General features: G+C 43.4%; 1 protein-coding gene across 4 annotated transcripts in view; it reads right to left on the reverse strand.

The window, feature by feature from the left end:
• Positions 1-25,056, reverse strand: part of RELN (reelin) — a 351,649-nt gene that overhangs the window by 36,216 nt on the left and 290,377 nt on the right. For all 4 annotated transcript variants that reach the window (XM_081957930.1, XM_081957928.1, XM_081957927.1 and 1 more), the window contains 7 exons: positions 19,546-19,795; positions 13,552-13,720; positions 11,396-11,536; positions 5,367-5,544; positions 3,969-4,162; positions 2,149-2,405; positions 253-407 (listed from right to left, as the gene is read on the reverse strand). In XM_081957930.1, the coding sequence (XP_081814056.1) occupies positions 253-407; positions 2,149-2,405; positions 3,969-4,162; positions 5,367-5,544; positions 11,396-11,536; positions 13,552-13,720; positions 19,546-19,795 (1,344 nt within the window). The remainder of the gene's footprint in view (positions 1-252; positions 408-2,148; positions 2,406-3,968; positions 4,163-5,366; positions 5,545-11,395; positions 11,537-13,551; positions 13,721-19,545; positions 19,796-25,056) is intronic.

Raw genomic sequence — 25,056 nt, forward strand, 5'->3', positions numbered from 1 at the left:
TTTCTGGGGACATGGAAGCCAGGAATTCTGGGAGTTGAAGTCCACAGGAAGGCTTCTCCTTCTAGAGCAGGGGGCTGGACTAGAAGACCTCCAAGGTGCCTGATTGATTGATTGGTATACTGATAAGTCAAAGGTTGATATTGAAGCACCGGCCAGAAATTTGTAGTTTAGACGAAACCGACTTCTTTTTGGAAAGCTATTTATGAATTCAAAGGTCCATACAAATCTCCATTCTTTAAAAGTAGCGTTTACCTTGAACTGCATGATCCAATGCTCCGTAGGAGTTAGGTCATGGGTGATGGCGTAGGCCTCTCTTCCATCATGGCTACCACACATCAGGACGCCGTCCGGAGAATCACAGAATTTTTCAATGGAACAATCATCATGAAACATCCAGAGCTCGTTCACTTAAGAGGAAAATAATATTCCGATCAGTGTTTCAAAAACATAAATAAATTCCAGCGTGTTTAAAAACCCCAATCGGTATTTTAAAATTAACCTGTTTTGAAATTAAACAGGTTAATTAGGCTGTCCTAATTACTGAAAACCAGAGCCTGGATTTACTAATGCATTAAGGGATTGTAGCACGATAATGAATTGTGTCTTTATAAACACAATGGTTTAGCTAGATTCTTACATTTTAGAGAAAACTAAGCCTTGTGATAAGAGTGGCTAAGATGCTGAGCTTGTTGATCAGACAGGTCGGCAGTTTGGTGGTTCGAATCCCTAGCGCCGTTTAACGGAGTGAGCTCCCGTTACTTGTCCCAGCTTCTGCCAACCCAGCAATTCGAAAGCATGTAAAAATGCTAGAAAAATAGGGACCACTTTTGGTGGGAAGGGAACAGCGTTCCGTGCGCCTTTGGCGTTGAGTCATGCCGGCCACATGACCACGGAGACGTCTTCGGACAGCGCTGGCTCTTTGGCTTTGAAACAGAGATGAGCACCGCCCTCTAGAGTCAGGAATGACTAGCTCATATAGTATGTGCAAGGGGAATCGTTACCTTTTTAAGCCTTCCGATAACACTATATTTTCCCCAGGCCTGCTTTGACTCTTTCTATATCCTTTTATATACGTCTCTTTTAAATTGTTATCTATTTGGGGGGAAAAAAGCGAACAGTTGATGCTTCTTAAAATCACTCTGGATGATTGCTGTGGTTGGTTTCAAATGTCAAGTAAAACTGTCATCCCAGTTTTAACATAGGGGTTGAATTTAAGTGGTATTAAATTCAACCCTTCGTTTATCATTTGTAAAATTTACCTTTTTTTTGTTAGTGTTGTTTGTTTGTTAGTAGTGATATTTGTCCATCTTTTTGCGCTTCTGGACCCAGATTGTTGGGGGCAAGAGGCTGCCTCTGTAAACTGCTTAGAGAGGGCTACGAAAGCACTTGGGAAGTGGCATATAGGGCTTAAGTGCTTGTTGTGGCTGGCCGGCCGCCGACCCCCACCCCCCAACAGCCGAATCAGAGGAGGAGGAGGTGTGCGAGTCAGGTTCAGCATCAGGGCAACCTGAGAGCTCCAACGAGGAAGAGGGAATGGAGCTGGCAGAGAGAGAGAGACAAAGGCAGAGGCTGAGCCGTCCGTCAGCCCTCAGATGAAAAGTCAACAGCCCCCAGGTCTGGAGGTGGCTGATGAGGAAGAGGAGGAATAGCTGGATCCAGTGCCTGACAGGTGGATGTGCAGAAGGCAGAGGAGAGGAGAGCAGTGGAAATCCATGGGCTGGTCCTTAGGACTAAAGAGCCACCGCTGCTAGCGAAACTCCACCCTAACTCGAGGGATAAAAGGCAGGGGGCGGAGATGAATAGATGTGGCAGACAACTACTCATTTCCCTGCCAGATTGTTAGCCTACTGGGAGAGAGAGAAACTTTTTGCCGGGGCTGCTGGTGCTCCTAATTAAAGGAATCATTGATTTAAATATAGAAGATTTGTCGTGTTTGGGAGCTGCGTCAGAACAGTGCTATTGCTATCTCGTATTGTGCTCTCTCTCTCCCCCCCCCCTTGCTCTTTTATCTATTTCACTCTTGAACCATTTGTTTTTGTTACTTTTTATCTTTATTTGCAAACACATTTAATAAAATATATTGGGGTTTTTTGTTAATTAAAAAAAATGGTGACTCTCCCACTGATTTGCGACTCTACGAAGGCTCACTTGTTGTTCTGTCGTCTACAAACATATCAAAAGCAATTCTGCCGGTCGGCCCCGCGTCAGCCGGAGACTGTTCGTGCTGGGGCAATGGCGCACTGCTAAATGTATCCAGCATCACCGTCCTCTGATCTGCTGAGCCAGAGATCAAGACGTTGTCAATTGCCCAATCGCTTTGATCGAGACCCTCGTGTTTGGGCTGCCACCAGCGAAAACGTGTTCCCACTCGCTTGGCGTCCGGAGGAAGGAGAATGTTCACGAAGCTAAATGGAGAAACATCACACGCCGCTTGAGTGAATATTTTAGAAAAATCACAATCAAAGTAGTCCTTGACTTACAGCAATTCATTTAGTGACCCATTCGAAGTTACGACAGCACTGAAAAAAGGGACGCGACCATTTTTCACACTTATGACTGTTGGGGCAACCTTCTGAGGTCAGTAAAACAAGGAGCCAGATTGTAGGGGGCAATAGGCTGACTCTGTAAACTGCTTAGAGAGGGCTGTAAAGCCCTGTGAAGCGGTATATAAGTCTAAATATTATTGCTACTCCTTCCTTCCTTCCTTCCTTCCTTCCTTCCTTCCTTCCTTCCTTCCTTCCTTCCTTCCTTATTCCCTTTCTCATTCTCCTTCCTAGTGGTGCAATGAGTATTGCAGGCTGACTCTGCCCACTGCCTGGAGTTCGATACTAACCAGCTCAAGGTTGACTCAGCCTTCCATCCTTCCGAGGTGGGTAAAAGGAGGACTCTTGGGAGGGCAAGATGCTGACCCCATAGAGAGGGGCTGTAAAGCACTGTGAAACAGTGTATAGGTCCAGGTGCTATTGCTTCCCCTTCCTTCCTTCCTTCCTTCCTTCCTTCCTTCCTTCCTTCCTTCCTTCCTTCCTTCCTTCCTTCCTTCCACCCATCCTTCTTTCCTTCCATCCTTCCTTCCATCCTTCCTTCCTTCCTTCCACCCTTCCTTCCTTCCTTCCATCCATCCATCCTTCTTTCCTTCCTTCCTTCCATCCTTCCGTCCTTCCTTCCTTCCTTCCTTCCTTCCTTCCTTCCGTCCTTCCTTCCTTCCCTCCTTCCCTCCTTCCTTCCTTCCTTCCTTCCTTTCCTCCCTCCCCTTTCTCATTCTCCTTCCTGGTATCGCAGTGGTTAGAATGCCATATTGCAGGCTGACTCTGCTCACTGCCAGAGTCCTGACTGGCTCAAGGTTGACTCAGCCTTCCGTCCTTCCGAGGTGGGTAAAAGGAGGACCCAGATTGTTGGGGCCAAGACGCCGACGCTGTAAACCACTTAGAGAGGGCTGCAAAGCACTGCGAAGAGGTACATAAGTCTAAATGCTATTGCTTTCCCCATGGTCATGTCATCAGATGGTGTCTTGGTGATCCCCTTTTGCAACCTCCTGACCGGCAAAATCAACAGGAAAGGTTGATTTGCCTTCTTAGGTAAAGTCTAATCTTAATTCAGTTTATTCATATGGACAGGATAAGGTTTTTATCTCAGTGATAGCTAACATTTTTGGCGCCAAGTGCCGAAAGCGTGCACGCACCCATAATGTGATGCGCCCACGCCCCCCCTCCCCTGTGTATGCATGTGCAACCCCCTCCATGCATGCATGTGCATGCACGCTCATCTATCCACATGCGCCTTGCTCCCCCACACATGCATGGCAGAGACCTGAAAATTAGCTGGCCAATGGGAGGCGCGCGTGCATGCAACGGCAGAACTGAGCTGGGATGACGTCTCGTGTGCCCCTAGAGGGCGCCACCTGTGGCACGTATGCAATAGGTTCGCCACCATAGACTTATCTCAAGGGGCCACATGAAGATAGCTATTACCCAGGCTTGCTGAACTGGTCATAAAATATTTCCATCAAAAGCGTCCACGTGACGCCACCGTTCGCTGAGTATTCCAGGAGAACTCCTTGGTTACGACTGTTGGGGCTGATCAGACATCCGTACATGAAATAAAACTGGATGAATTCTGCCTTGGTGAGGTTGAGATCCACGGTCACAAGCAAACGGCTGCATCCCTTAGAAAAGAAGGAAAAAGTTGAGCGCGCTAAGGGAAAAAAAAGAAGCAGCAGCAGCAATTTAGGATTGTTAAATGATACGCTTGGAAGGACAATGGCGGTTGTTGTTGTTTTTTCCCTCTTCAAGGAAGGCAAAACGAGGATTAAGAGGCCTATGAATAAGGCTATGAATTGTTTTTGACTCAGTCCGGAATAGGTGCTTTGGGGCAGGTGAGAGCGGCACAAAAGGTTTCCAGCAGAATGTATCATTGCATTTCTCAAAAGTGGTTTCCCCAATCATTAATGGTTTATTAATTTATTTGCATCCCGCTTTTAGTGTTTTTATAAACAACTCAAGATGGTGAACATGTCCAACACACCTTCCTCCTCCTATTTTTTCTCATAACAACAATCCTGGAAGGTGGGTTGGGATAAGAGACACATACTGGCCCAAGGTCACCCAGTTAGCTTTCATGGCTAAGGCGGGACTAGAATTCACAGTCTCCTGGTAATTGGCCCAAAGTCACCCAGCTGGCTTTCTTGGCTAAGGCGGGACTAGAACTCACAGTCTCCTGGTGATTGGTCCAAAGTCCTCCAGCTGGCTGTGGGACTAGAACTCACAGTCTCCTGGTGATTGGCCCAAAGTCACCTAGCTGGCTTTCTTGGCTTAGGAGGAACTAGAATTCACAGTCTCCTGGTGAGTGGCCCAAAGTCATCCAGCTAGTTCTCATGGCTTAGGAGGAACTAGAACTCACAATCTCCTGATGATTGGCCCAAAGTCACTCAGCTGGTCTTCTTGGCTAAGGCGGGACTAGAACTCATCTCCTGCCTTTTATCCTAGTGCCTTAACCACTAGGCCACGTTGGCTCTCTATATGAAAACAACTTAAGAGTTTATAGTCCTATTCAATATAGTCCAGGAAGTTTGCAAGCTTGAATCGTTATTTTTCAATTAGGCTGGGTTAATATCTTAAGGCTTTCTTTCTTTTTTCTTTTTGAAAGAAACAAGAAGAAAAAGAAATATTTTAAAGAAATATCTCAAAATATTTTGCTTTTCTATGCGCATCCATGTCCAGCAAATCATCATATTGACAGCAAGGCGAAGACAGTTCCAAAAACATAAACCCAAGAAAGAAAACGCAGCGGGGGGGGGGGGGGGGGAGGAGAGGAGCCACTAGAAATGGCCTGCTGGAGGCAAACAACATGCCCGAAATCCAAATACTAACCCCGCTAAAATGAAGAACCATCCCAGAAGCCACCGCGCCGCAGACGGTGCTCAGTTTCCCCCCGTTGACGGTTAGCCAGTTCTGGCTGGATGGGGCACGGTTGAAATTGTCTTTCAGCTGTGTGGGGAGGAACACATCTGGCTCGTCGCAGTATAACCCACCCCAGTTTTCATCACACCTGTAAAAGACAGCAGACAGAGAACCTAATTAGAGACAAACATCCAATATTTAAGGGTTTCGGCAAGATTCATCGACAGGGTTGGCTTCCTTGGTCTCAGAGGTGGGTTCCAACCGGTTCGGCCCTGTTTGGCCAAATAGGTAATAACTTGGCAGCCTGGGTGGCTGGAACCGGCAGCGACCCAGGCCTGCTTCGCCCCCAAAACAGTTCTCCCATGGCAGCGCCACCTCGATTTTCGGTTCTGCCCATGCGCAGAACAACATAGAAAACTAATAGCCGAAAATAACCTAGCGGTCCATCAAGCCCGCCCTTTGAGTTTTTCTTTTTAACTTATGCATTTCTTATTTTTTATTTTTATTTTTAAAACTTTTGTTGGATGGCCGACCTGTGTTTAAACACGTTTAAACTCAGTTATTGACAATTGACCTACTATCCGCATTGGAAGTTGGTTGGAAACTTCCGCTCCTCGTTTTGTGAAATCATACTTTTGAAGTAACTACTTGGCAGTGCTACTTTGGGGCTCCCAAGCTCCCGTCGTGATGAGCTGGTAGAAGATGTGGTGCGGAAATTAAGAAAATTAGGGAAAGACAATGGGCACCTGGAATTATCAGTCGATTGCAGGTGGTTAAGAGAGAAGAAAGCAACGTTGGCAGGACTTCATAAGTTTTATACACACACACACACAAAATTGGCAAATAAAGTTAATTCCACTTCCAACAACAGATGAGCTGTTGGAAGCGACAATTATACAAGAAGCGAAATTAAAGGCCTTCAGAAAAACAACGTGAATATGGATGGCAGATTTCAAAAATTGCAGTCGGAGGCCAGATTTGAAAATTCACGCAGTAAAAGCATCAGCTGTAGAGCAGAATGCAATAAGCACTCTTCAACGGAACTGTTTCTTTTAGAAATATTTTCAGAACTGTGATTTAAAACAAGACTGCAGGGAGAGCTCCCCGAGTCATAATAATAAGAAACCACAAAATGGCAACTTCCCAAGCTATTTTATTTGTTTTGCCAGATATGTAAATTGTACCACTAAATATAAAATATTAAACTTGGCACACAAGGATCCTCTCTAGTGACATCAATCTAACAGGTTTTAGCTGGCTTGCACGGTGCCCTGGATAAAAGATGTTATCTAAAATGTGTTGGGTTTTTACATAATAAAATATTTTCACTGGCACTTTGGATAGTTCTTTTCCCTGTTTCTGGCTCGATTTTTAATATCTGACTTCCATTTTTTTTTTTTTTTTGCCCATCACTATCTTATAGATAAAACAATCTTTTTTCTGATATTTTAAGTCAAAAACTGTGAGTAAAGGAAAGGTTTCAAGTTTTTCCCTAACCAAATGAGAGTGGAGGGATTCTGGGACCCTTACAACTTGGGTAAGGGGTCGGCAGCCTGAAACATTCAAAGAGCCACAATGGTCCTAAATGGAAGCCCCAGTTCAATTCTGGAGCAAACTGGAAGTCCTGTTCCCCCACCATAGAGTCTCCTCCTAGCACGGAATCCATTTTCCTCTACCTGTCCTAACGGAAAGCCCTATCAATTGTGGAACTGACCGGTGACAGGGAGCCGCAGCAGAGGGAGGAAAGAGCCACAGGTTGCTAATCCCTGACAGGTGGTATGACAAAATATTTAAATGGAATCAACAGTTATTTTGTCTTCCTGACAATGTTTTATATGTAACTATGAGAAAAAAGCCAACACAGTTCTAGGCTGCATAAACAGAGGGATAGAATCAAGATCACGTGAAGTGTTAATACCACTTTATAATGCCTTGGTAAGGCCACACTTGGAATCCTGCATCCAGTTTTGGTTGCCATGATGTAGAAAAGATGTGGAGACTCTAGAAAGAGTGCAGAGAAGAGCAACAAAGAGGATTAGGGGACTGGAGGCTAAAACATATGAAGAACGCTTGCAGGAACTGGGTATGTCTAGTTTAATAGAAAGAAGGACTAGGGGAGACATGATAGCAGTCTTCCAATATCTCAGGGGTTGCCACAAAGAAGAGGGAGTCAAACTATTCTCCGAAGCACCTGAGGGCAGAACAAGAAGCGATGGGTGGAAACTAATCAAGGAGAGAAGCAACTTAGAACTGAGGAAAAACTTCCTGACAGTGAGAACAATGAATCAGTGGAACAGAAGTTGCCTCCAGAAGTTGTGAATGCCCCAACACTGGAAGTCTTTAAGAAGATGTTGGATAGCCATTTGTCTGAAACGGTATAGGTTTTCCTGCCTAGACAGGGGGTTGGACTAGAAGACCTCCAAGGTCCCTTCCAACTCTGCTATTGTATTGTATTGTATTGTATTGTATTGTATTGTATTGAAATAGAGGAAATTCTATGTAACTCTAGGAGGAAATACAAAGTGAGTTACATTCTTTAATTTTTGCTAGTTATCATAATTGTCATTATTATTACTACCAGTACTATTCCACCATAAACACTGGAGGCCAATGAATTCATTCTGACACCATGTTTTATAAGCAGCTGGTAAAAAACAACAACCAGGGAATCAAATAAAGAAGTAGGTGAAAATCACAAAAATGGATTAATGCGCTTCTATCAAATTTACGTTTTTGTTTTATCTAGTACTTTTGAGACAAGGTGCATGCCCCCGAATGTTAACTGAACAGGATATTTTAATTACTATAAACTTCCCAAGTCATCCCAAAGCTGCTTTTTCAAGAGGCAACTGGACTTTCCACTTTTTCTTTGAAGAAGTTTCGCTGCTCATCCAAGAAGCTTCTGAGAAGCAAAATACCTTCAACGAAAAACAAAAAAGTCCAGTTGCCTCTTGGAAAAAGCACTTTGACCTGGATGACTGAGAATCTCCATGGATTTCCCAAGTGATAGCATCTAAATAGCATCTACCCTGTTTCCCTGAAAACAAGACCTCCCCGGATAATAAGCCCAATCGGGCTTTTGAGCGCATGTGCTAAAATAAGCACTCCCCGAAAATATTTAAATGCATACGCAGCCAGTCCCTGCCATTTCCTCCAGTTGCTTGCTGCGCAAACAACATGAGGCAACGCCAGTGGGGGAGAAAGGAAAGGGGGAACATGCCCTGTGCATCCCACATACCCTTACCTAATGGCCACACCCACAACCCTAGCCACTGCATCCCTCCTGTCATGCTAATGGCCGCCACAAAAAGAGCAGCAGGCCAATGGTGGGTTCCTGCCGGATCGCACCGGATCGCACGCTCCCTTTCGGCGCTGAACCCGGAAGTACGTTCTTGCCCCGCCCCTGGCAACGGGACGACGCTTGCCTGCGCTCCACCAGCTCGGCTGGGACCGGAGACGTTTCTCTGCTCAGCAATGTCTTCAGTGGAGCGGTGGCAGCCTGGCAGGCTGAGCCTGCGTCCCTTTCAGGTGCTCCACTCCGCTGAGGAAACGTCTCCGGTCCCAGCCGAGCTGGTGGAGCGCAGGCAAGTGTCGTTCCGTCACCAGGGGCGGGGCAAGAATGTACTTCCGGGTTCAGCGCCAAAAGGGAGCGCGCGATCCGGTGCGATCCGGCAGGAACCCACCACTGCAGCAGGCCCAGAGACACACAACACAGCAGCAGCCATAAGGTGATCCTGCTCACCACCTCCCGCACCTCAAAAATAATAAGACCTCCCCCCAAAATAAGGCCAAGTGCTTCAGGGATCAAAAGAAAATAAGACCCTGTCTCATTTTCGGGGAAAACACGGTAAATGACAAAGGATGTGTTTAAAAAAATCTAAACAACGGAAATCAATTTGGTACATTCGACCTCTTCAATCTCCACTTCCACCAAAACTAGGGAAATACATTTTTAAAAAACGACATATAAATGGCGCACTAATCCATTACAGCAGACTATTTAATTGTAAAATTCCCTTTAATCGTTGCGTTAGAAAATGGGTTCTATTATCTGTCGTCGCAGATGTTGCCGAAGTAATAATGCACGAGGAATTAGTAGCTATGATTTTTTTTCCTAACAGTGAGAGGGGTAGTGATACTGATCTAGAGACGTTGTCATCAGAGTCACTCTTGGGTCGATGATAATTGATATTAACGATAGCTTTGGATTATTGCGCGAGTTGAAAAAATCAGCCAAGCGCTAAAGATGGCAAAATAATGGGGCCAATTATTTTCATGAATTGTTTTCTTGATTTTTCTGACTGCGCAGAATTTGTTTCGCTTCATTAACCCACATTCATGGTTGGGAGATATTTGGTTTGGAGAGGAGACAGAAAGAGATTAATTCGAACGGGGAAGCTGGTTAGTTTGAATGCTGAGAATAAGCCAGCTGAACTGATTATATCCCAAGTCAGCGATGGGGAACCTTTTCGGCACCGAGTGCCAAAAAGGAAGCCTGCGCAAGCGCATGCGGTCATCTGGGCCGCAACTCGGAAGAGGAGCTGCCCAAGAGGCATGACCGCGACGGAAATTGAACTTCCGGTTTGCACGTCCCTGACAGATAATCTTCCGGTTACTGGAATTCTTGAGCGTGTGACGATCAGCTGGCCGGCGCACATGCTCATGCCGGAAAATGGAAGACCAGCTCCTCCAGTTTCTGGCACTGCCGGCTGATCATTATGCACGCATGCACATCAGAAACCCGGGAGAGGAATGAAAGATGCCACATGTACCAGGCGACATGACTACGCATGCCACTTCGGGCACAAATGCCGTAGGTCCGTTATCACGGTCCTAAGTGAAAACCACAAGCAGCAAGTCTTCGACTGACCACCACAATGGGCCCCAAAATTTATGTCACTAAGCGAGACATTTTAAAGTGAATATTGCCCCATTTTTTTGACCCTTTTTGCCACAGCGGTTAAGGCTGCAAAAGGGGATCGTGTGACCCTAGGGCACTTGCAACCATCATAAATATGAAGCAGTTGCCAAGCGGCTGAATTTTGATCACGTGACGGTGGAGATTCTGCAATGGTTGCTAAGTGTGAAAAACAGGCATAAGTCACTTTCTTTTAGTGCTTTTGTAACTTTGAACGGTCACCAAATGAATCGTTGTAAGTCAAGAACTACCTGCATTTCTTTGTGATATTTAATGAGCTGGTTTGGTCCACACTACAGGTAGTCCACAACTTACAGCAGTCCATTTAGTGACCGCTTGAAGTTACAACGGCACTGGAAAAAAAGTGACTTGTGAACAGAGGTAGTATTCAGCCGGTTTGGACTGGTTCACTCAAACCAGTAGCAGAAATTGCGGTTGGCTCTCGGCTGTCCAGAAGGCATGTGTGTAAGCAAAGCACATGCGCGGAAGGGGTCCATGCGCCCACGAATTGGTGGCAACAAAATGTGAAACCCGCTGCTGTTTGTGAAAAATGGTCATAAGTGACTGAACAAAGCCACTTTGTTCAGTAATGTTTGAACAGTCACTAAATGAAGTCTTGTAGGTCGAGGAGATACCCGTAGTTACTCTAACACAGGAGTCAGCAAACTGCGGCTCTGGAGCCGCATGTGGCTCTTTCCTCCCTCTGCTGTGGCTCCGTTACCAGTCGGCACCACAATTTTGAGAGAAGCTTCCAGTGGCGGGGGTGAGGGGGGGGGGAGAAGCACAGTGCACCAGGAGAAGACTCTATGGCAAGGGGAGGGTTTTCCAGTCGTCTCCACAATTGATAGGGCTTTCGGTTATGACAGGTAGAGGAAAAAGGACGCCGCGCTAGGAGGAGACTCTATGGTGGGAGAACTGAACTTCCGGTCAGCTCCAGAATTGAACAGGGGGCTTCCGGTTAGGACCTTTGTGGCTCCCGGTGTTTTCTTTTCTGTGGGAAACGGTTCCAAACGGCTCTTTGGGTGTTTACGTTTGCCGACCCCTGCTCTAACACGTCTCTCTCAGTGGAGTTCATACTTACACGCAGTTTCCTTCGGTACATCTTCCATGCCCGCTGCACATATCTATACAGCCGTCGCCTATGTAGACATTGTCAATAGCCCACGTTTGCTGCTTGTCGAAAGGAGCTGTTTGGTGCCAACGGAAGCGGGTGGCATCCGATCTTTAGGAAAGACGACACGTGGAAAAAAAAATAGCACTTGTGGAGTTAAGGCCCGAGAACTAGCACATTCCGCCTGTGGTATCGATCAAACAGAGACTCTGGCTTTATTCAACAAACAAACAAAATCCAAATAATGAAAGAGAGAAACCACCTGGGATTAAGGGGAAACTTCCTAAGAGTGAGGACAGTTAACCAGGGGAACAGCTGGCCTCCTGATGTTGTGGCTGCTCCATCACTGGAGGTTTTTAAGAAGAGACTGGACAGTCAATTGTCTGAGAAGGTATAGGTTCTACTGCGTGAGCAGGTGGCTGGACTAGAAGACCTCCAAGGTCTCTTTCAGTCCATTCTATTCCTATTCCTATTCCTATTCCTTATTCTAGTCTATTCTATTTCTATTTCTATTTCTATTTATTTCTATTTCTATTCTATCCTATTCCTTATTCTATTTCTTATTCTATTCTCTATTCTATTCTATTATTCTATTCTATTCTATTCTATTCTATTCTATTCCTATTCCTATTCCTATTCCTATTCCTATTCTATTCCTATTCTATTCTATTCTATCCCTATCCCTATTCCTTATTCTATTCATTCTATTCATTCTATTCATTCTATTCATTCTATTCATTCTATTCCTATTCCAATTCCTATTCCTATTCCATTCCATTCCATTCCTATTCCCCTCTATTCTACTCTTTTCCTATATCTATTCCGATTATTATTTCTATTTCTATTTCTATTAACAGTAGATGGCAGCATTAAACTTCAGACCAAATCTGCTCGCGAAAGGGAACAAAACTTTTGTTCAAGCAGATTGCATCCTATTTGCTTATTCCGTTTATACCCCCGACATAAACGGAACCCCCGACATTTGTACCCCCAACATTTCCCCCCCCCTCTTTGGTTTTCCTCCAATTTTTCAATCAGAGTAGGGTGATCATTAAATTTAACCCATTGATTTTATAGTCTCAACTATTTCTGATAAATTGGAAACAATTTTTTAAAAGCCTGAGGTGTGTTTATGGTCCAAGTACTAACCCTCTTTTTCTTATTACTCTGCATTCTGTTTTTAGGGCAATTGAGACCCGTTTCCTCACCGTATACAGGAGGTACTTGAGAAATTGTTTGTTTTTAACAATCTTGGTTCTGTCCGACTCTTGGTGATTTTATAGGCAAGTGCTCTCCATGGTACAGCTTGGAGCTGAAAACAGCTCCCCCACCAGTTGTTTTATGCTTGACTTGTAGGAAGTTAGCACCCACCCCTCTCCTAGAAGAATGAAATATTCTAGGAAATATTAAAAAGGCAGAATATTGTGTTTCCCTGGATATTGTCAGAAGAAACGTCCTTCTGGGTTCAGTTCCAAGTGGGGGAAAAGACACTGGAAACATGGAGGCTGTTTGGAAAGATGGTTTAATGGTGGGCAGGACCACACGGCTTGAGCTCCTGAACAGAAAAGGGGGGGGGGAGGTGTCACATGCTTCCAGATGTTGGGTAAAGAAGAAAAGCTAACTGAGGACAAATAGGCAACTTGTAGAATTCTTTTGGAAAACAAGTTTAGAAACGTATAGCCAGAAGTGGGATTCAGCCGGTTCGGCCGAACCAGATTCTAATTTTACATCTAGTTCACCGAACTGGTAGTTGCAAGGACTGGCTGGCCCCGCCTACTCCGTCCCTCCCAGGAGTATCCCATTTTGGCCCATTCTGGATGCCTGTGAGGAGGCTCTGGGAGAGCAAAAAACAGGCCTCCGGAAGTTCGGGAAATGAGCCCATTTCTAGCCTCAGGAGGGCCTCCGAAAGTTGGGGAGGGTGAAAATGCCCCCCCCACCAGAAGGCCGAGTAGGCCACACCCACCATGGCCACGCCTACCCAGAAACCTGGCAGACAACTGGTTATTACAATTTTTGAATCCCACCCCTGCCCGTAGCTATCGCAGAAAAAGAGACCACTGTTTTCAAAGTCATAATATAATGGGAAACTTGTTATGCTGGATAAAAGCATGCCATATATAATTCACCTGGTGTAAGGAGGAAGTGGCAAGATAATTCTTGTCCATTTGTTGAAGGTATCGGATACCAACACCCTCTGGAGCTGATACCTGTTGCATTCTACGTTAGTAGGGAGGCAGTCTCTTACCACAGGTTGCCATGTCAGACCAAGGTCCACAGAATATTCCAACTCAATAGCTAACAAAAAAAAAAAGGAGAATGAAATGCAAACATTGTAAGATTGGGTTATAGGCAAGCATTAAAATATTACACGTGAAAAGATGATAAAACAGCACATTGATTTTAAAGCCGGAAATATTTCTGTTGGGGATTTAACCTGAGATTTATAGTAAATTACATATCTAATTATTCACATATTAACTGCAGCTAGAATAGTATTTGCACAACCCTGGAGAAGTGAAGAGATTCCTACTGATGACAAAGTGATTAGGAAAATATTAGAATGTGCAGAAATGAATACATTAACATTGGCAATTGAGGAGAAAGAACAAAGTGAATATTATATGATATGGGGATTATTTTATCAATGGTTAGAGAATAAAAATGGAAGTTGGAAATAAAAGGAGGAGATTAAAGAAGAGTAGAAAATATGTTAAGATAGAATATAAATAATATGATAATTGTTAGCATGATGATGATGAGGACTATTACTGTAGGTTTAATGTAATTATTATATTTTTATAAGAAGAAATAACAGGTTTGCTATGTTCAACTGTTTAATATACTATAATTCTAAGATTAGAAAATTAATATCAATTTAAATGATGTTGTAATTTGCATAGAGATATTTGTACCTAAATGACACATTGTTTAAGGAAAGACGGAATTTTCATATTTAACAAAATAAATAAAAACTTTTTATTAAAAAAAATACACGTGAAGATGAATAGAGATAACTTGAATGACTGCTCCAAAGGCATTTTTGTTCAAAGGCAACTCAACTGCCTTGGTTTTCCTTTGAAAAGGTTTCACTTCTCATCCAAGAAGCTTCTTCGGTTCGTTGGTCAGAGCTGAAGAAGCTTCTTGGATGCGAAGCGAAACATTTTCCAAGAAAAACCAAAAAAGTCCAGTTGGCTTCTGAAAAAGCACCTTTGGGACAATCCTGGCCTGGATAGCTGGGAATCTCCATAGGCATTTGAGTGACTGCTGTAGGGGAGCAGATTCAAATGTTCTGTCATGTGTTGAGTTTTACATTGTTTTCAAAGAATACCTGCTAGAGCAGTGATGGCTAACCTTTTTGTCATCATTGCTGGGTATAATGGGAGGTTCGGGACACAATAATCAGACAAGAGCTCGGTTAAATAAACTTCTTTTGTAAACAAACAGAGAACTCCAACTCTAAACCCCAGAGAAATGCGAAGCGCAATTCGCGATCGACAGCTCCTTTAAATACCCCGCTGTCAACTGTGACTGTCCAATCAACAAGCATTCCTCCCGCTAAAACGACAACCAATCAACATCTTAATACTCATCAATCATGTGTCGAAAGCCATAATGTAATACATGCGCGAACCCCACCCCTGCATGATCTGCCCCCTTGCACATGCGTATGCTCCCCCCTCCCTCCTGGGAGCAAAAATGGGCCATGGGGGCGTGTACACCACATACCCCCACATGCCCCGCGCATGTGTGGCAGAGACCCAAAAATCAGCTGGCTGGCGGGAGGCATATGGAACTGAGCTGGGGTGACTGCTTGCCTGCCCCAAGAGAGGACTCTGCGTGTCACCTGTGGCCCCCGTGCCATAGATTCGCCATCACAGTGCTAGAGTGGGAATTCCACTAAAGGTAGAGAGCAAATTTGGCCGTTCTGTGGAGAGACGCCTCATCTCTATGGATTAGAAGACCTCCAAGTTCCCTTCTAGTCCCTTGAATCTATGTGCTAAACCGAACTCTTCTTCAAAATGGAAAACGTCTTCTGCAATCACGACATAAGCCTAAGGGAGTGTTGCATCCCCGTGGCTGCTACGGCCGCGGAATGTCAGCTGGCAGCAAGAGACTCCTGATTGGTCGAGAGGCAGCAAGCCCCGGCGGGAAAAACAGCGTTCGTTGATCGGTTGCCCGTTTGACAGCTATGGTACATAAATAGCTGTTAAACGGGCTGGTGTTGTTCCGTTTTGCCTGTTCTCTTACAGAGTTGTTAACAATAAAGGTGAATTGCTTGCACCAGTCGCCTCAGTCATTATTACGTACGTTTAGAATCCACTACAGATTGGAAATCAGGCTTCTCAGATGCTACTACATCTTTTCCATCCTGCTCTATGGAGTAGAAAGTTGGTTTGTGATAGACAGCCACTTGAAGAGACTAGAACAGGGATGGCTAACCTTTTTGTCATTGCATGCCCACATGAGAGAGTAGGTAGGTGGGTAGGTGGAGGGAGGGAGGGAGAGAGAGAGAGAGAGAGAGAGAGAGGGTAGGTAGGTAGGTAGGTAGATGTTTCCAGGTGTATTTATCCATGTGCTGTAGAAGGAAATCGCTGACAATCTGCAGCACCTAAGACTTTGTGTCTGCTGGCACAGCACTTGATCAATCTAATTCTCATCTATCACTTTAACTAAAGAGCTTTCCAAAAGGGGAAAAAAAAGTTTTTGCACTCTGCAAACCTCCCCAAAATGGCCCATTTTTCGCAAAAATAGGCCCGTTTTTTTAAAGGCATGAATTGCCTTGGGGGAGGCTTGCAGAATGCCCTGGAGGGGGTGAGGGGCAAAAATGAGCAAAAAACAGTCCTTTTTTCACGAAAACGGGCCCATTTTTCGTAAAAAAAATATTACATGCATAGCCTTATGGAGGCTTACAGAGTGCTGCTGGGGGATGGGGGGGGAATGGCCCATTCTTTGCTCATTTCTGCCCTCCCCAGCCCCCAGGAACTCTCTGAAAGCCTCCATAAGGCTCTGCAGGGCCATTTGGGTGAAGGGGCAGGGCTTGGGAGGCAAAAAAATGCTGTATTCGATGTATAAGACGCACCCAGATTTTCAGCCTCTTTTTTGAGGAAAAAGGGAACGTCTTATACTCCCAAAAATACGGTAATCAGATAGGCAACTGAGTGTGTTTAACAGTGAACTAATGCTCTTAGGCATTTGAGTCTTGCTGTTGTAGGTGATCTCTGCCGGTTAATGTAGTTATATTTTTATGAGTTGGGTTGCTTCTGGCCTCTGGCATTTGGTTGTTGTTATCTACACTTCTGATGGTTGTAGCCTTGTGTTCCAACTCCTTTTGGGATCTGGATGGCTTAAATCCAGCCAGCTTAAATAAATATACAGCCATAAAAATAAATCAAACGGAGGGCAGGTTATGGAGCCGCCAAGAGGTTCATTGGCAAGCACCGACGGATAAATCAAGGCATTTAGGCCGATAGAAATGATAATGAAGTTCTGAAATAGGCACAGATGTTGAAATTGGAGATATGTAGCGTAGTGTTTCTCAGCCTTGGCAACTGGGAGGTGTGCAGACTTCAGTTGCGGAAGTCCACACGTTGCCAGCACTGAGAAAAATTGGCATAGCGATGGAGAGCCTACACTATGAACTAGTACACTTTCGTGGTTTGGATTGTTCCTTTACTGCATCTTTGCCAAGTGATCTTAGGCAGGTCATTGCTGGTAGTCCTCGACTTACAAAGTTCGCTTAGGGACCATTCAAAGTTACAAAAGCTGCGGAAAAAGTAATGAAGCCGTGTCTCTGCCAATTTCTTTTCAATGGTATGGTTTTAGGATATTTAGATGTTTATGTGTGACACTTTATGTCACACCTAAATTATGCATGAGGGCAGGAGAAGAAGCAGTGGGTGGAAACTAATCAAGGAGAGGAGCAGCCTAGAACTAAGGAGAAATTTCCTGACAGTGAGAACAATTGATCAGTGCCTGCAGGAGTTGTGAATGCTCCAACACTGGAAGTTTTTAAGAAGAGATTGGATAACCATTTCTCTGAAATGGTATAGGATTTCCTGCTTGAGCAGGGGGTTGGACTAGAAAGCCTCCAAGGTCCCTTCCAACTCTCTTTATTCTATTCTATTCTATTCTATTCTATTCTATTCTATTCTATTCTATTCTATTCTATTCTATTCTATTCTATTCTATTCTATTCTATTCTATTCTATCCTATCCCATCCCATCACATCCGATTCCATATTCTATTCTATTCTATTCTATTCTATTCTATTCTATTCTATTCTATTCTATTCTATTCTATTCTATTCCTCTCCTCCCCTCCCCTCCACGCCATGCCACTCCACTCCACTGTTGTAAGTCGAGGACTACCTGTATATACACAGAAAGACAAATAAGCTCAGATGACCTTCTCATAAGTGGTGTAATTCTCATGGATAAGATTTCGGACAGATTAACTTAATGCTAGAATGAATTGAAACTTTAAAATGAAGAGTAAGGATTGCATTTTGGGCTGGGAGTTAATTTCCCCTTTCCATTGAAATGGCTTCGTTACTTACCGGTATAAGTAAATTAGCTACCTGCTTTATGCATTTTCTTTAAGGCTCATTCCCATTGTTACACTGAATTCTGACATACGGGGTCTGAGCTTAATAGATATAGGCGATCCCATTCCCCTCTAGTCAAATTTAAACCTGCTGCACGCCAATATAATTTATAGAAGTGCAAAGAAAATGTTAAGATAGTAAGTTAGAGTTAGAGACATTGTAATTATTTCGAGCGTGGCACTCCATAAGATGAGGAATTACGAGAAATCAATGCCAGTATGGGAGATTTATGTGAGGAATGTCCAGCTCTTTTCTCCTAGGTATGAATTACTCAGAACAGCAAATATATCCGTGAATAATATATCTGTTTTACAGCCATGAAAATTACAGCTAATCCCTGATTTATAATCATGAGTCAGCTGAGAAGTACAGTTGTCAGTCATCGTGGTCGTAAGTCGAGGCACCTATGTGACTGAAAGTTACAAGCCCCCAAATTTTGATCTCGTGAGTATGGGGATGCTGAAGGGTCATAGCTTTGAACGGCCACTAAATGAATGCTTGTTACCTGTATTAAAAAAATGCTGCTGAGCGGCCAGAATCATTTATGTGCAAAACTGGAAAAATGATAGCACTCCCTCCGATGGAATGGTGATTAAGAAAAAGTGCTAGAATGCACTGAGATGGATGGGCTAACAATGATAATAAAAGAAGAAGGGGAAACGGAATATTATTTGATTTGGGACACATGGTATAATTGGTTAGAGAATAAAAGCAAAGAATAAGAATGTAAAAGTAAATTAAGAAATGACAAGAAATGTAATCTATATATGTATATGTATATGTATTTGTATATGTATATGTATTTGTGTTACAACCCCTGGTATGCCCAAATGGCTTAGTGGCTAAGAGATCTGCCTAATATGTAGCACAGCCCAGGTTCAAATCCCAGTAAGGGCATGGCTAGCTGATGAGAGCTAAATAGCTTGAAATAGATCTATACTAGTCTCCCTTTATTTATTTATCAGCACAAATACAACACAAACATATATATATATATATAGCTTTTTAAGCCCACAGCTTGAAGATGGCAGGTGAGATCCTGCCGAAACGTTGCAAAGACAATCTCAACCTTACACGGGAAAAGACCCGAATACAACAAAACCAGCATACCTACACCCGTGAAAATCTACGAAAATATATATATATATATGTATGTATGTATGTATGTATGTATGTATGTATGTATGTATGTATGTGTATATATATATATATATATATATATATATATATATATATATATATATATATATATATATATATTTGTACAATATATATGTAACTACAATAATGGCATATTGTATAGAATAGATATGTACACAAAAGGAAAGGAAGAATAATGAAAACAACTTGTACTTATGAGTTTATTGATACTGGAACACTGTAAAGATCGAAATGGTGATGCAAAATGAAGAAAACTGTTTAACTAAAAACTATTTTTTAAAAAAAAAATAAAAATAAAAAATGCCGCTGAGGCAACCAAAACATAAATGACAAATTTAAGGAAATGGCTTTTACCGTAACAAGAATCGGTGACTGAACAAGACGCAGCAAAATCCAGCTGAAGGAAAGAGTCCTCGTTTATGGCGATGTCGGTGGTCACCACATAGCGAGTACTGGCCTTCTCAATGAAGACCAAAGCGTCCCCCGAGGAGCCACAGACGGGCATTTTGGTTCCTCCTGGGTGGAGGAGCCATTTCTTGCTGTCCAAGGTGCTGAAATCATCTTCCAGGACCGTGTTGCCGGAAATATTTCCGCCAATGAGGATCTAGAATGCAGAGACAAACAACGACGTAATTTTCCCTGTGAGGAAGTTGAATTGAAAGGTCTGTGGAGATTCTCAATCACCCCTGGTCACAGCTCTCCCAAAAGTGCTTTCCCAAAAGACAACTGGAGTTTGCTTTTCCTTGAAAATGTTTCTCTTCTCACCCAAGAAGCTTCTTCAGTTCTTCTTCGGTCAACTGAAGAAGCTTCTTGGATGAGAAGGGAAACATTTTCAAGGATTAAAAAACCTCCAAAAAGTCCAGCTGGCCTTTGAGTTTAATTGAAATATATATTTTTTCACCATGCCAGAGTGATCGCCGATTCACCCAACGATTAGTACGTTTTCGTATTTTGTGTCTGCTGTTTAATGAAAGCCCCCCCCCAATGAAAATTCAGGCAGTCCTTGACTGACGACCACAATTGAGCCCAAAATTCTACTCAATTGTAGTAACTGTGAGAGGGATCTTGGAGTCTTAGTGGACAACCATTTAAATATGAGCCAGCCGTGTGCAGCAGCTGCCAAAAAAGCCAACACAGTTCTAGGCTACATAAACAGAGGGATAGAATCAAGATCACGTGAAGTGTTAATACCACTTTATAATGCTTTGGTAAGGCCACACTTGGAATACTGCATTCAGTTTTGGTCGCCACGATGTAGAAAAGATGTGGAGACTCTAGAAAGAGTGCAGAGAAGAGCAACAAAGAGGATTAGGGGACTGGAGACTAAAACACATGAGGAGCAGTTGCAGGAACTGGGTATGTTTAGTTTGATGAAAAGAAGGGCCAGGGGAGACATGATAGCAGTGTTCCAATATCTCAGGGATTGCCACAAAGAAGAGGGAGTCAAGCTATTCTCCAAAGCACCTGAGGGCAGGACAAGAAGCAATGGGTGGAAACTAATCAAGGAGAGAAGCAACTTAGAACTGAGGAGAAACTTCCTGACAGTGAGAACAATTAATCAGTGGAACAGAAGTTGCCTCCAGAAGTTGTGAATGCCCCAACACTGGAAGTCTTTAAGAAGATGTTGGATAGCCATTTGTCTGAAAAGGTATAAGGTTTCCTCCCTAGGCAGGGGGTTGGACTAGAAGACCTCCAAGGTCCCTTCCAACTCTGCTATTATATTATATTAAGTAACTTTTTTCAGTTCCATGGTAACTTTGAATGGTCGCTAAGCGAACCATTGTAAGTCAAGGACTACCTGTACATGTTATTTAGATTTATTTATTTATTTATTTATTTATTGGATTTCTAGACCGCCCCCTCTCCCAAAAAGGGACTCGGGGCGGTGTACAGTCAATGCAGATAAAAATACAATCATAAAGCAATTAAATACATTTGGATGGAGGAGATAGGCTGTACAAGAAATAAATATATTCTAAAACCCTAAAAACATCCCCAATTAAAAACCCAAACCCAATTAAAATAAATCCCCGGGAGGTAAAACTAAGAAAGTGCCAGGCCAGCTGATTGAAATAGGTGAGTCTTTAACTTTTGACGGAAGGAACGGAGGTCGGTGGTGGTTCGAATGTCGGGGGGGAGGTCATTCCAGAGGGTTGGGCCCATCACAGAGAAGGACCTACTCCTAGGTGTCGCCCGCTGACACTGCCTAGCGGACGGCACCAGGAGGAGTCCCTCCCTGTGTGAGCGAATAGGTCGCAGGGACGTGTCAACCAACCACTCTAGTGGTTCAGGATCTTCCCCTTCAGACTTGATATTAGAAAACCTAGTTGGATCAGCAGCATGGAGAGAATAGCAAGAAATAATGGCTCAAAAAACATGCTTCCTATTCTGTTTTCCTGAAAATAAGACCTCCCTGGATAATAAGCTCAATTGGGCTTTTGAGTGCATGCGCAAAAATAAGCCCTCCCCTGAAAATAAGCCCTCCCATACAATATTTAAACGCATGCGCAGCGAGTCCTGGCCTGGGATGGAAAAGGGGGGAACATGCTCCACACACTACGCAATGCACCTGCCATCCAAGCAGAATGGCCTCGCAGAGGCCGCTACCGTAAACTCTAGCTACCGCACTGTTTCTCTTAGTGGCGGCCACAAAAAGAGCGGCAGGCCCAGTGGCATTAGAGCTGGTAAGAGTGTGCCAGAAACTGAGACAGATCGTCCGGCCCTCTCCGGATCAGCTGATTTGCGGGCCACGGTTAAAGAGCTTCCTGCACCTCAAAAATAATAAGACCTCCCCGAAAATAAGGCCAAGCGCTTATTTCGGGGATCAAAAGAAAATAGGACAGGTTTTTTTTTATGTTTCAGGGAAACACGGTATTTAAGAGAGCTCTCTGGAATCTATTGTTCAGGTTTCAAAAAATACTAATTTAAATGATACACCAAAAACGAAAATAACAAAGGGGCTGTAAAAACGATAACAACGGTTTAAAGAAATGTATGAATGCTGTCCCATTTTATCTAAACTTGGCAAAAGATAAAATTAAGTACGAACAGCATTTAAACTGCATCCACACCGGATAGAAGTTTAGAGCTGGGTGGATTTTTTAAAAAGGAAGTATCCTGTTGGAATGGTAAAAATCCGTATGACTTTATCATGCAGGAAAATGATGAGAGCTCCCCCAAGTTTATTAAACAATTCTCTTCCTATTGATCAATACACATTGACCTTATTTTTATTTCACCTTGTCTAGTACACCAACTTGTATAATACAAGGGGACATTTATTTTTTTATTTTTCTTATTTATATATTTATTTTTATACCACCTTCATTTTTACAAATAGTTCTGGGCAGTGGACATATCCAATGTGCATTCTTTCTCTCATTTTTCCCACAACAACCACCCTGTGAGTTGGGTTGGACTGAGAGAGAGTGTTTGGCCCAACATCGCCCAGCTGGCTTGCATGACTAAGGTGGGACTAGAACTCACCGTCTCCTCGGGATTGGCCCAAAGTTGTCCAGCCAGCTTTTGTGCCTAATGTGGGACTAGAACTCCTAGGCTCTTGGGGATTGGCTCAAAGTCACTCAGTTGGCGTCTATGGCTACACAAGAACTAGAGCTCACTTCTTCTCATGATTGGCCCAAAGTCATCCAGCCAGTTTTTGTGTCTAAGGTGGGACTAGAACTCCCAGGCTCCTGGTGATTGGCCCAGAGCCACTCAGTTGTCTTCTATGGCTACATCATGTCTAGAATTCACAGGCTCCTGGTGATTGGCCAAGGTCATCCAGCCAATGTTTGTGTCTAAGGTGGGACTAGAACGCCCATTCTCCTGGTGATTGGACCAGAGTCATCCAGCCCACTTTCATGGGTAAGGCAGGACTAGAACTTACGGACTTCCACTTTGTAGTCTGATGCCTTAACCACTAGGCCAAACTGGCTCATTGTCCCAGAGATTCTGTCGACTAACAGCTTGAGAAGAACAGCAATGCTGAGCAGACCATAAGGCCACCAGACTTCTGTTATGTTTATTCAATGGCCAACCACATTCCTGTGGGAAGCCCTTAAACAAAATATGAGTGCCGCAGTGTCTTCTAATTCTAAGTCACATTTCACAGCAACTGGGTAACCAAAAATATATATATTGCCTCTGACCTCAAAGGCCAAAATATGTAACTATAATCTTTCTTGTCATAGAGGAAAAGTCGAGAAGATCAGAAATTGAGTATTTGCTACTTCAGGATCCAACCGGGCTACTCTTGTAATAACATATCAATCCACTCGATTGCATTTTAAATCAGAAATGTTGAATCAGAAATCAAGCTTGTAAAAGTTTGAGTTACCTATGTTAGAAATTGATATACTTCTTTGTAAAGAAGGAGGCTATTGAAAGAAGAGTAAGATTAAATCAGGCATTGTCTGTTTGTTCTTTATTCAATATATATATATATATATATATATATATATATATATGTGTGTGTGTGTGTGTGTGTGTGTGTGTGTGTGTGTGTGTGTGTGTGTGTGTGTGTGTGTGTGTGTGTGTGTGTGTGTGTGTTGTATTTGTGCTAAATACATATACAATATAAAAAGGCAACATTAAAAATAAAAATATGGTTTTCTGCCTGGATGGTTTTCTGTAATGAGCCGAAGGACAGAAAGAGGGAGTAGTGAGCTTCCTCCCATATTTGGGCATACCAGGGGTTGTAACACACACACACACACACACACACACACACACAAACATATATATATATATGTGTGTGTGTGTGTGTGTGTGTGTGTGTGTGTGTGTGTGTGTGTTCCAGCATAATTCTATAACATCTCGAGCAATTTCAACCAAATTGTTCTGCCGTAAAATGGCTTCTACTGTACAGCGCAGTGGAGTTGTCATGGTAACGGCTTCACAGTACTCCACAAGGGGGCTCCCTCTGGTAAGGGGGAAAATCCAACATTAGAAATTACATTTGGTGTGGACATTTCCCCCCTATAAATAAATTCCCGGGCAACACCAGGTTATCAGCACTAGTATCGAATAAAGATGAAGGATTAACAAAATGTGGCTATGGAACAAGGGATTGTTTACTCTGTAATTACTCTGTAATTTTTCCTGAGTTTTAATAAAGGGTGCTAACTGACTCTTAAATTCAGTACAACTTAATTTTTTTAAAAAAATGCCTGCAGTTATAAAGAGCATATATTCCACGTAACAAGTTATGTTATAAACAGATGGGACCCTGGAATAGGCTTCGCAGGGAGGCAAATTTAGAAAAAAACATATTTTTGCTCTGAGCTTGTCCTAAATAGATTAAGAGGTACAGTAAATTTTCCACAAATGGCTCTTAATATCCTGTAAGCAAAGAACTATTTGCAATTATTATCCACAATTGTATTCATAAATTGCTAACGTCTTCTCTAAATTATATAGAACCACAATCAAACTAAAAGTACTGGGAACAAAGCTTCTGTTGTGCCCCCCCCCCAAGTGATCAGTGGAGTGGTCAGCAGATTCGGACAGTGAGGAGGTTGGGGAGGAAGATGGGCCAGTCCTGGAGTCTGGGGAAGGCTCGGACGACTGCTGTGGGTCAGAGGCAGAGATGAGGCCAGGGCCGTCTGACAGTTATCAGCTGCCTTCGGAGTCAGACGTAAGTGAGGCAGAGGAACAGCTGGAGCCTGTTCCCAGAGTGCGCATGCGCAGAGTTGCCAGATGAAGGGAACAGCTAAAGAACAGGGGTCGATTTGGGAATAAGGCCACAGGTGGGCAGTGAATGGCCCCCCCCAGAGGAAATAAAAGAGGAGCGACAGGGGAGTGGAGTTTGCAGGAGACCATTAGTTCATTCCTGCATTCTTGCTAAGTATTGTAGCGTCTGAAAGA

Source organism: Natrix helvetica (genome assembly GCF_964273705.1).
Source record: "Natrix helvetica genome assembly, chromosome: 6".
Taxonomy (NCBI): Eukaryota; Metazoa; Chordata; class Lepidosauria; order Squamata; family Natricidae; genus Natrix; species Natrix helvetica.